The 12,257-nt window shown below is 44.4% G+C and overlaps 2 protein-coding genes across 2 annotated transcripts; both read left to right on the top strand.

Annotated features, from left to right (window-relative positions):
* Nucleotides 1-693: 693 nt before the first annotated feature.
* LOC139562748 (glucose-fructose oxidoreductase domain-containing protein 2-like) lies at nt 694-7,284 on the top strand. The gene is made up of 3 exons (XM_071380733.1): nt 694-923; nt 4,024-4,389; nt 5,306-7,284. Exons 2-3 carry the CDS (start codon nt 4,137-4,139, stop codon nt 6,226-6,228), a joined length of 1,176 nt encoding a protein of 391 aa, XP_071236834.1. The 5' UTR covers nt 694-923; nt 4,024-4,136; the 3' UTR covers nt 6,229-7,284.
* An 803-nt stretch (nt 7,285-8,087) lies between these two features.
* Nucleotides 8,088-12,026, top strand: LOC139562747 (uncharacterized). The gene is made up of 3 exons (XM_071380732.1): nt 8,088-8,566; nt 10,742-11,206; nt 11,394-12,026. The coding sequence occupies exons 1-3, from the start codon at nt 8,323-8,325 to the stop codon at nt 11,831-11,833; spliced, it is 1,149 nt and encodes a 382-aa protein (XP_071236833.1). The 5' UTR covers nt 8,088-8,322; the 3' UTR covers nt 11,834-12,026.
* Nucleotides 12,027-12,257: the final 231 nt, after the last annotated feature.

Genomic DNA, 12,257 nt, shown 5'->3' with positions numbered 1-12,257 from the left:
GGAAACATAAATGTCAAAATGGCATTAATATAATAACTGTAATACTTTTGTATGCATGCCATGCATCACAATATTTCAGAATGAACATTTACCATTAGGTCGACTTCCTATTACCTTTCATGATACTGGTGCGTGCTGTTTTATATGTAACGACATGCACACGCTATTGAACTAAAAGTGTACAGACATTTTGTAATTTCAGAGTAACACATCATAGACAGATACATTATAGTAACTAGCTACCTTACTGAGTTGTCTTCACATTCTTCCAGTGTAGGCTACTACTCAGTCTGTCAGTCACCAGTTTTTTTTATTGATTTCATGAAGTGCAACGCTGCATACCAATGCGTGTACGTCTTTGACAATGTCAATGATGCAACTTAAGCTCTATTTTTGAATCTGAAAACAAGCAATTCTACTTGTAAACCATATCTAATTCGTTAGCAAGCTTCCTTAATTTACATGTAGCGTGGCATTTAACTCGCTGTCAGTCAATCGAACTAGCTGGTTGGACGCGGCACTGCTGCAGGCAGACTGCTTCTCCTCGAAGGCTCGAACGCGGTGGTGAAAGCATTGCTGAGAGCCCATTGGCTATCGAACGGCCAATGGCGTGGGTCTTGATGGCTTGGGAACCAGTCCGGGCGTTGCTCAGATGAACGTGACTGGAATTTTGTCTCTCGGACAACACTGCGCAAACTCATCAGGACAACTTCGTGAAGAAAGACGGATGCTGTGTGAACGCGGATGCCCAAAGTGAACCTCGAAAAGTATACTGAGAACAGAATACAGAAGTGTGAATAAATTGAGAGTCTTGCTCTGATACCATTAACTTTTTACCTTAATGTGAATGGTGAGTCTCGTTGCCACCGATTAAACGGCCACTGGGAGTCTGACCGAGGCGGGGAACGTCATCACATCAGCAGGTAACGTTACACGGCATAGCCTCCTAACAATCGGCGGAACAAAAGTCATCTAGCTAAACGAAGTTACCCCAGCTAAACCACCAAAATATATCCTAGTCACAAGAGTGGTTATAAAGATCTCATCGATTTTCTAAATCCTTATCCAGAACCCCTGGGCTTCTGCCTTCCCAGCCACTGGTTTGTTAATGTTAGCTAACAAGCTAACCTATGTGAACAAAAATTATCGCAACAATTAACGATTTTACCGAGTTACAGTTCATATAAGGAAATCAATCAATTGAAATAAATTTGGACCTAATCTATTAGTTTCACATGACTGGGGATACAGATATGCATCCATTGGTCACAGATACCTTAAAGAAAAAGGTAAGGGGGTGGATCAGAAAACCAGTCAGTATTTGGTGTGACCACCATTTCCCTCATGCAGCAAGATGCATCACATTCACATAGAGTTGATGAGACTGGTGATTGTGGCCTGTGGAATGTTGTCCCAATCATTTCTGATGGCTGTGCGAAGTTGCTGGATATCAAATAAAATGTTATTTGTCACATACACATGGTTAGCAGATGTTAATGCGAGTGTAGCGAAATGCTTGTGCTTCTAGTTCCGACAATGCAGTAATAACCAACGAGTAATCTAACCTAACAATTCCACAACTACTACCTTATACACACAAGTGTAAAGGGATAAAGAATATGTACATAAAGATATATGAATGAGTGATGGTACAGAACAGCATATGCAAGATGCAGTAGATGGTATCGGGTACAGTATATACATATGAGATGAGTAATGTAGGGTATGTAAACATAAAAGTGCATAGTTTAAAGTGGCTAGTGATACATGTATTACATAAAGATGGCAAGATGCAGTAGATGATATAGAGTACAGTATATACATTATATTAAGTGGCATTGTTTAAAGTGGCTAGTGATACATTTTTGATCACTTTCCATTATTAAAGTGAGCTGGAGTTGAGTCAGTATGTTGGCAGCAGCCACTCGATGTTAGTGGTGGCTGTTTAACAGGATATTGTCGGGAACTGGAGCACGCTGTCGTACACATCGATGCAGAGCATCCCAAACATGCTCAATGGGTGACATGTATGTAGGCCATGGAAGAACTGGAACATTTTCAGCTTCCAGGAATTGTGTACAGATCCTTGCCATTATCATGCTGATACATGAGGTGATATCATCAGGATGAATAGCAGGACAATGGGCCTAAGGATCCTGTCACGGTATCTCTGTGCATTCAAATTGCCATCGATAAAATGCTATTGTGTTTGTTGTCCGTAGCCTATGCCTGCCCATACCATAACCCACCATGGGGCACTCTGTTTACAACGTTGACATCAGAAAACCGCTTGCCCACACGGCTTACACGTCTTCTGCGGTTGTGAGGCCGGTTGGACGTACTGCCAAATTCTCTAAAATGATGTTGGAGAAATTATGGTATTATGGTAGAGAAATTAACATGACATTTTCTGGCAACAGCTCTGGTGGACATTCCTGCAGTCAGCATGCCAATTGCATGCTCCCTTAACTTGAGACATCTGTGGCATTGTGTGACAACTGCACACTTTAGTGGCCTTTTATTGTCCCCAGCACAAGGTGCACCTGTTTAATGATCATGACGTTTAATGATCTTGATATGCCACACCGGTCAGGTGGATGGATTATCTTGGAAAGGGAGAAATCCTCACTAACAGGGATTTAAACAAATTTGTGCCCACAATTTGAGAGAAATAAGCTTTTTGTGTGGATGACAGATTTCTGGGATCTTTTATTTCAGCTCATGAAACATGGGACCAACACTTACATGCACTAACATGTTGCGTTTTATATTTTTGTTCAGTCTGGATTTGGTTCTGCCTAGCCCTATGTCATGACTCTCAGTTCCATTACACATAATACGAGTAATTGTACAAAGGCATCTTCTGTAGAGGGAAGTTTTGTTAAGATCCCCGTCACGCGGTCTGAACATTAACATGCATCGCTTGCGGTAAGGTTTTGGAAGCATATGGACCTTTCATATCAGCAAGAAATAATTTTCAGAAAACAAAAGTTTACATTTATACACATCTTGATAGGGTTAGTGTTCCCACACTACCATATCTCAATGTTACATTGCTTGTTTACGGAAAACAGACTGAAGACAAAAGCTGACCACCTGTGCAAATTAGCAATCTAGCATGCTCCGAACACCTGTGTGTAAGCATAACTTGAAGTGTAGTTTGGTAGGATGGAAGCACCCATAGCTGTATGGAACTGTGCAAAACTGCTATAGTAAGTGTATCTTCTTTTTCTGAAGGATTGTTTCTCGCTGATGAGTGATGAGGGCCATATCGCAAGCGATGATTTGACGTTTCCAAACGTTAAAACACAGCGTCGGGGTTGTAGTTCACACAAGGCAGTCTGGGGTAAAGCTAATGGCTGAGAACTGTAGGGGGTTTGAGAGCTATGATTCTGCTTATCTCACACATGCATAAGTAGCAGTCTTTGCTGTTCTATAGTGGAAACTACTTGGTTATCAGCCATAGAACCATAGGTATGAATATCAAATTGTTTTTGAGAATAAGTTTCAACTAACCTGGTATTGGCGAGCGACACTATCCTCGTTCTCGATTCGGCAAAACATGTATCTTCAAAAATGTCCAGTTGCAGGTGGTGCGTTTTGAATTTCGAAAATGCTCCGTTGTTAAAATGAATAAATGTTTTTCTCCATGAAGTAATCTAACAATATGTACGCCGCCATCTTGTCTATTTCAAATCTTCTCTCACTGATCGAGACATGAGTGTCATCATGACATGCGACACTTTGGGGTGGACCCGTCTATCTCAGTCAATACCAGGTTAGTTGAAAAACCTCTGGCAACGTTTTCTATAGGCAAACATGTAACTCGCAGTAATGGATACCAAAAATCTTTGGTTAAATCACATCTGGTCTAAAAATCTGTAGCTAATGTGTAGATAGTTGGACAGAGGAGCAGGTAGTCGTGGACGTTCATAATCGTGCAATACATGTAAAAGTAAAACAACGTTTAGTCTCTCCATTGTACATAATAATAATTCTAAAACATTTTCCTTGTGTTGCCAGGCAACAGCAGACACTACCACTGTGAGAGAAGAGTGGTGGGAGTAGGACGACGTTGGGATGCTTGCGTGTCTGTGTGGTGCAGGCCAGACATACAGTGAAGAGGAGTGGCAGCAATGTTGCCTGGTGTTGGTGTGTTTGGCACAGGGAGTACGGCACGGGTGCTAGTTCCATTGCTGCGGGGGGAAGGGTTTGAGGTACATGCGCTCTGGGGGAGGAGCGAGGAGGAGGCAAGCTCCCTGGCGCAGGAGCTGGGCATTCCGTTTCACACCAGTCAATCGGACGATGTCTTATTGCACCCTGATGTTGACCTGGTCTGCGTCTACATCTCACCCCCACTCACACGGCAGATTGCCGTCAAAGCCCTGGGTAAGACAACACAAATGCATGCATGCACGCACGCTTGTACACACACACACACAGTTGGGTTCTATGGTGTCCAGCCCCACCCAGAAAGTGTGGCAGACTGGGGCTCTTTCCTGACTCTGCCCTGTGGGAGAGCGTGGGTAATCGCAGTAACAATCCCAGTGTTTACACCACAAACATTGGTTACAATGCCTACACAACGCTCAGCCAATACACAGAATACTCTTACACAAATACTTGACGAGGCTGTAGGGAAGCAATACTTCTACAAACTTACATAAACAGTACAGTCTCTGAAAACTCATACTGGGTGCATTCCTCTTCTAATCTGTCTGGACTCATACCTCACTCCCCCCATCTCTCTCTCTCCCTTTCCATGGCTGAGGCTCTTTTTTCCTCTCTCACTACATCCCTTCTCTTAGTCTCTATTGAGCCCTCTCTGGCTTTCACTGTATTCTGATTGATTTACAATAGTTGCTATAAGCTTTAACTGAATTGTGAGTTTTGAGGTACTAGTAGGTTATGTCAAAGGAGGTGACCATCTTATCTGGGTGAATTCCTGAGCTGTGACCTCAGCTTCCTGCTTTAGTTTCTGCTTCCTGAGAGTGTCTCCACCAACCGGAAAGTCCCTCCCTCCTCTGGGGGAGGGAGGTGCTGTGTGTGTGTGTGCACGTGCACGTGTGTGTGCGCGGCAGAGAGGTCTGGACAGTATGTTCTTCCTCCCACTAAGTTGGTCGAATGGTGGAATTCCTGTGTTGGGTGGGGCTTTAAGGTCAGGGCTGAGGTTATATTTGCATATAGACACACACACACAGTTAATAAATAGTGCCACAACCTACATACACACATGGTGGATGTTGAAGCATAGAGGCGTTTTCAGGAACACCTCTCACACTCTCTCTCTCTCTCTCTCTCTCAGGGATAGGTAAGAATGTGGTATGTGAGAAGGCTGCTACCGCTGTGGACGCGTTCAAGATGGTGACTGCGGCGCGGTACTACCCCCAGTTGCTGAGCATTGTGGGTAATGCTCTGCGCTTCCTCCCAGCGTTCGTAGCAATGCGGCAGCTGCTGGCAGAAGGATATGTGGGTGAGCTGCAGGTGTGTGATGCCCGTGTCTATGGCCCCAGTCTGCTCGATCAATCATACGGCTGGACCTGCGAGGAGCTGATGGGGGGTGGCGGGCTCCACACGTTTGGCTCTACCCTCGTGGACCTGCTGAGTCACCTGACGGGAGCACGTGCGATGCGGGTGCACGGCCTTCTCCGGACGTTCGTGGGGCAGAACGGAGCGATCCACGGGATCCGCCGCGTCACCAGCGATGACTTCAGCTTCTTCCAGATGCTGATGGGAGGGTCTGCTTCTGGTAGAGGAGCGGGGACTGGGACTGGGTCAGGAGTGTGCTGCACTGTGACTCTGAACTTCAACATGCCGGGGGCCTTTGTCCACGAGGTGATGGTTGTTGGGTCAGCAGGGAGGCTGATTGCCAGGGGGACAGAGCTGTATGGGCAGCGCAATGGAGGGAAAGGGGAGGAGCTGCTGCTAGGGGACAGCGGAGGGATGGGACAAGAGGTCAAGGATGTCCCCCTGCCACACCTGCGGGGGCTAGGCTCCATGGTTACGGCTCTAAAATATGCTTTCCAGGCACAGAAGGAGCGTCGGTCGTGGGCGCGGGGGCCGGTTGCTATGGCGTCGACGTTTGAGGATGGGCTGTACGTGCAGACGGTGGTGGAGGCGGTGAAACGGTCAAGCCGCAGCGGAGAGTGGGAAAGTGTGGAGGTCATGACACAGGAACCAGATCCCAACCAAAACCTCTGTGAGGTGCTGCAGATAAACAAGATCTGAGTACTCGTTTATATACACACACACTAATATAAATTACCTACAGACAGCTTCTATGGCCTGTCTTGAGGAGACTGTCCCCTATCAACCACTACCCTGTGTCTGGCGACCTCTTCCGTGCATCAGGGCCACACTCAAAGCCACAGCATCCTGCCCTGCAAGAACCCACAGCCAGGCAGACTGGTGGGCACACCTTCTACTGGATGTGAACTCTTCTTCTCAGCAGAGTTTTTGTGTGTGCATGCCTGTGTGCGTTTTTACATTTTCCAGACAATCCGACCCTAGTTCACCTTAACGACACACATTCCTATCAAATCAGTGAACACCTTGAAGGAGGAAGTGTTTAGTATTCATGCTACAGTTTCTCACTGTGCCTCACTACTTCTGCCGATGAAAGAAATGTTTGGAGTTGTTCACATACATGTCACAGATGAAATGTTGGATTTTCTCTTACACAAATGTGTATTATACACACAAAAAACATAGTTACTTTTACATAGTAACTTACTAACTCAAGAATTTCATTTAAAAAATCGAACTTTACAACTTCTCGTAGAGTGTACAAGATGCGTATCATCATCAGACTGCCATCACAGCAGTTACTCATATGCAACCCCCCTTGACTTTCAGTTAATTATTATTTGATATATGTTTTTGTATTTTTTTATTATATTGATTGTTGATCTAATTTTCCATATCAGCATCTCCTGTATTGATAAAATGCTACTACAACCCTGTGCTGTGTACAAGCCTGTGAATAGAATGTGTCTGAATATATGGTGGAAAGACTACTGTATTTATTTCATTTTTACTTTTGCGTTTTTACTAAGGCTATTTTATTTAAGTAGTATGTGTTCTGCAAGTGGAAATGTGTCTGATAAGCTATAAGAAGTTTGTTAATGGATATTTATATTTTGTTTTAAGTTATTTCAGTTTTACTTGGTGTTATCACTGTTAGACACAATACCTGTGATTTTGTTTTCAGTGGAGGGGACAGAGGCTGTGAAAACATACCGTGCACTCCTGTCACCTCCCAAGTTAATAAATATCTGACTAGTATTGCTGCCTCCGTGCTTGTTTAATTTACTCAGACGTGAGGATTTTCAAAAATTACTGATATAATGTAAATGTCTTCCAGTAGTGTAAAGTAATCCATATAACACAATGTTAATTGAATGATAGCTCCAATCTTCCCCTATGAATTTGGGTCTCATTCAAATGTTGGATGTACAATTAGACTGCCCAAAAGTGCATTGCATCACAATGTAGCTAATTTAGACGGGTTTGGGGTTTCAATACTCTGCTGCAGGCTTTCGATGAAAACTGCAAATACTATAGGTGGCAGCAAAACGCCTGTTAGTGTCATTTTCCAGCATTCAAGCAATTCGCAATCATTAGGGTATAATGCATACACTATTCGATTTGCCACGAATTCGTCATGTTTTGCCGTCCCAGACAAGTTGTCATGATCGGGGTAAAATCCTCTGAATTTGGCCTAGGATCATATGAACTTGGGTTAGGATCAGAACAGCCGGGACTCGCATAGTTTGAGCGGGTCAAGGACGCACCGATAATGGCTGTTTTGTTCTCCAGACCCCTGTCAGATGTCCCGAAAATGTTCAATTTTGGTTGTGCATCTTGTAGCATAAGCAGTGCTATGACGCGATTGGGCAAGGATTGCTGTCAGTTTTCCGCATGTGACACCAAAATGAAGACAAAACTAAAACTGCTTTTTTTCAATAAAAATCCCTGATAACCCTTGTAGGCGACGTTAGCTAGCTAAGCGCATGTGGACAAATACATCATCGGGTCTAACCGTCGACTCGCGGCTACTTTATAACGTTTCAGAAATGTCGTGACCCGGAAGTACTTATTGGGGTCGCTGACGAGACGTCTATTAGTTACCACAACCACAAAGTCAAAAGGGCTATATCGTACAAATTCATTTAAAAAAAAGTGGTCTTCATTTAAGGTTAGCAGTTTGCTTACGGTTAGGTTTAAAACCACAATTTAATAAGATAAATTCTATAAATAGGCGAGCTTTATGACATTGAGGCTGTGGTAACTAGTGAGGACCGACGAGACGTTTATGTGAAGATGGCGCCTAGAAAGCGAAGTGTCGTTTGGTCTTTTTTCAGAGCAGTAGACGAGAAAAAAGTGACTTGTCTGCTGTGTTTGGAGACCGTCCTTCATTGCGGCCACACCACGAACATGCTAAGGCATTTGCGTAGCAAACACCTGAACGAGTATAGTAGCGCAGTAGCATCAAAAGATAGGCGGTCTGTGGCGGCGGACGACAACAGTCAACCAATGATGATTAGCAGTGAAGACTACTGTGACGGTATGATTTGATATTATGTGGAGACGTTATCATACTCGAATATCAGGTTCTGTGAATGTGAAGTGTATCATACTTTCATTCGTCAACCCACGCGTGATACACATACGGTGTTTAGTTATTCAGTCGAAATATTTATATTGTGCTAGCCCAGATGCTTAACCAGCTAGCACACATTTGTACCATAGGCCGGGCTAGCTATGTTAACGTCCCCCATATCCAAGTGTTACGAGTCTCGGGTCACAGCGGAAAGACTGGTTGCAAAGTTTGGTTGACTGCCTAATGTGTGTGTCTTTCTGACCCCAGATGTTTAGTTATTTTTGATCATGGCCTAAAGGCAGTGTTTACCATATATTAATTTAGCAGCGGTGGGTAATTGTTGCTGCCAAAAATGTAATTAGTTTATATAAATATTTCTGCCGAGCCGCACTTTTTTAAATAGATAGTCGTTAGCTCAATGGCTGGACATCTATGTGAAGACCTGGTACGCTAGCTGAGCCAGTCACACTAAATATAAACGAATGGAATGCTGCTTACCAACTAGCTATATTATGCTGCACACACAATACTGAATGCTTCCACCAAAAGTTAGCTAGCTTGTAACGTTAGCGGCTATGCTGTCTGTGTCCGGAATCAGCTGTTGCTGACCCAACGTTACAATGTAGTGATCGTGGAGAAACATGCTGATCTACGAATTGATTTGTGATAACATCCCTTACTTTTGGGGCAGCATGTCTGCAACTGTAGGTTAATTAAACAAGCCAAGCAGTGTTGCCAAGTTTAGTAAGAATGTCTAACCCAATGACCTCTGAAAACGCGCCCACAAGGCCTGAAAATGATCCCCAAAATGTTGTTTTGCAGCGTCAGAGGAGTTGCCTCATTTATCCACGAAACCCTTTTCCATAACTTTATCGAGCGAATTAAGGAATATCAACGTAGGGTAAGAAGCAATAATTATTATTTTAATGTGAAACCGATTTTTGCAAGTTAAGAATGTAGCAAGAGAAAATATAAATCGCCCTTATTAAACTCAATATTATTTTCTATTAATGGATGTCGATTTTAAATTATTTTGACTGCTATGATTTAACAATAAGGCCCAAGGAGGTGTGGTATATGGCCAAATAGGGCTGTTCTTTGGACGTATCCCTTAGCCATGGTATATTGTCCATATACCACAAACCCACAAGGAGCCTGATTGCTATGTCCTTTTTTTGTTTTTGTCATTCCCATGGCTTTCAACCACTCAGCATTCAGGGCTCAAACCCTGTAGTTATGCATGTGCATACCGATCTCAACAAACCATTTCTGTATGGACCTCGTTTTGTGCACGTGGGCATTGTCATGCTGAAACAGGAAAGGGCCTTCCCCAAACTGTTGCCACAAAGTTGGAGGCACAGAATTGTCTAGAATGTCATTGAATGCTGTAGCGTTAAGATTGCCCTTCACTGGAACTAAGGGGCCTAGTTAAAAAATAATACAAATTTAAAAAACAGCCCCAGACCATTATTCCTCCACCACCAAACTGTACATTTGGCACTATGCATTGGGGCAGGTAGCATTCTCCTGGAATCCGCCAAACCAATATTAGTCCGTCGGACTGCCAGATGGTTAAGTGTGGTTCATCACTCCGGCGACTGTTTCCACTGCTCCAGAGTCAAATGGCGGTGAGCTTACACCAGTCCAGCCGACGCTTGGCATCACGCATGGTGGTCTTAGGCCATGGAAACCCATGTCATGAAACTCCCAACAAACAGTTCTTGTGATGACTTTGCTTCCACTTCGTGGATGAGCCGTTGTTGCACATAAACGTTTCCACTTCACAATAACAGCACTTACATTTGACCAGGGCAGCTCTAGCAAGGAAGAAATTTGACGAATTGACTTGTTGGAAAGGTGGCATCCTATGACGGTGCCACGTTGAGTAAGGCCATTCTACTGCCAATGTTTGTCTATGGAGATTACATGGCTGTGTGCTAGATTTTATACACCTGTCAGCAATGGGTGTGGCTGAAATAGCTGAATCCACTAATTTGAAGGGATGTCCACATACTTTTGTAGTGTAGCTGTAAGATACGTTAGATAGCAACACATTTTAGGTGAATGGTTGTCAGACAGTCCTCAGTGGAGTAACTTATTTTTTTGTAAAAACATTTTTTGCTGGTCTGTTTGTTTCAGTGGAGGTAGCACTAGAGGAGCAGCCCCCAGAGCAGGCAGCCTCAGTGAGTGACGCAGACATCGCAAGCGCCATCAATGGCATCCTGAAGGCAGCAGAGGATCATGCTGTGGTCCGAGACAGCGGGGCTGGGATTGTGAGCCAGGGCAGTGCAGGGGCCACACCATCCGGCCGGAAGTGGAGCTCCGTGTGGACGCACTACGAGCGGTTGGAGGAGCAGAACCGCGCGCTTTGTCTGATCTGCAATGAGAAGATCCAGCACCAGAGCAGCACCAGCAACCTGCTGCGCCACCTCTCCAAGAGACATCCAGATGCCTTTGCTCGCCTGGAGTGCCACATCAAGAAACAGAAGAACAGCGGTGTTCAGAAAACATTGCGCGGAGACAGCAACTCGGGCCCCAAACACACCAACCTGTCAAGGAGAATTGGAGAGGTTGCACTGAAACAAAGCCCAGGGAAATTTCCAGGTAGGTCTGATGACTGTATATATGTGAATGTGTGTTGCTCAAATTGATCCCAAAATACTGTATTATTCTGTATTCGAAGAACTGATGCTCATACGTGTTAATTTATGAAATTACATCATTTAGAGATCCTGAGCTCTTGATTTCATGCGGTCTTTCTTGTCTCCACTCTCTTTCTCTCACACTGTAGATGCATTTGATATGATGGGAGCATGTGAGGGGGAGGTGCGTGTGTTGGAGCGGGAGCGGGAGCTGACGGAGGCCTTGAGGAGGGCTCAGCAGCAGGAGGCACGGGCGCTGGAGCAGCAGAGGGAGCTCCTGGAGACACTACGTCGGGCCAACACCAGAGAGGCATCTGCAGAGAAGGAGGGCCTGGAGACCCTGAGGAGAAGCCAAGAGCAGGAGGCCCGCTGCCTGCAGAGGGAGAGGGAAGACCTGCAGAGAGAGAGAGTGGAGTTGCAGATGGAGAAGGAAAGGATGCAAAGAGAGAGGGAGGAGCTGGAGTGCTTAAGAAGGGAGTCTGTGCAAGAGAGGAGTCCGGTGCAGACAGTGGACCGAACCACTGGGTTATTCCAGGGGGACGTGGTACAGGAACAGGAGGTGACTATGAGGGAAGAGGTTCTTGGTTAGGGGATGTTTCAGTAAGCCAACAGGACAATACTGTAATGTTCAGAAGTTGACCACCTATCCCATCACCATGCATTCAGACTCTAACTCAAACACCTCTCTAAAAGGAGGGAGATGGTGGGTGAATGCACTCTGGAGGGGTGTAGTGATGTAAATACCTAACTTTTTAAAATGAAAATAAACCTGTACCATGTCATTAAGTTGTGGAGTTTTTAGTTCAGGAGTATAGAAAGTCCTCGTGCAGAAGACCACCTACCATTAAATCATTGTACTATAGAACAAAGTGACACATTTGAGTTAGGAGTATAATATATTTCGTTAATTTAAAACAAATATATATATATATATATATACAGTACCAGTCAAAAGTTAGGCTACACCTACTCATTCAAGGGTTTTTCTTAATTCTTTCTATTTTCTACATTGT

The sequence above is a fragment of the Salvelinus alpinus genome, chromosome 33 (genome assembly GCF_045679555.1).
Source record: "Salvelinus alpinus chromosome 33, SLU_Salpinus.1, whole genome shotgun sequence".
NCBI lineage: Eukaryota > Metazoa > Chordata > Actinopteri > Salmoniformes > Salmonidae > Salvelinus > Salvelinus alpinus.
Note: the sequence above shows the minus strand (reverse complement) of the source record. Positions and strands in the feature narration are given on the sequence as shown.

Excerpts from the sequence above, each read along its gene's own strand:
- LOC139562747 (XM_071380732.1), top strand. The coding sequence starts at position 8,323 with ATGGCGCCTAGAAAGCGAAGTGTCGTTTGGTCTTTTTTCAGAGCAGTA. Across the intron at positions 8,567-10,741 it reads CAGTGAAGACTACTGTGACG|TGGAGGTAGCACTAGAGGAG; the intron begins GTATGATTTGAT and ends TGTTTGTTTCAG. Across the intron at positions 11,207-11,393 it reads AAGCCCAGGGAAATTTCCAG|ATGCATTTGATATGATGGGA; the intron begins GTAGGTCTGATG and ends CTCACACTGTAG.
- LOC139562748 (XM_071380733.1), top strand. The coding sequence starts at position 4,137 with ATGTTGCCTGGTGTTGGTGTGTTTGGCACAGGGAGTACGGCACGGGTG. Across the intron at positions 4,390-5,305 it reads GATTGCCGTCAAAGCCCTGG|GGATAGGTAAGAATGTGGTA; the intron begins GTAAGACAACAC and ends TCTCTCTCTCAG.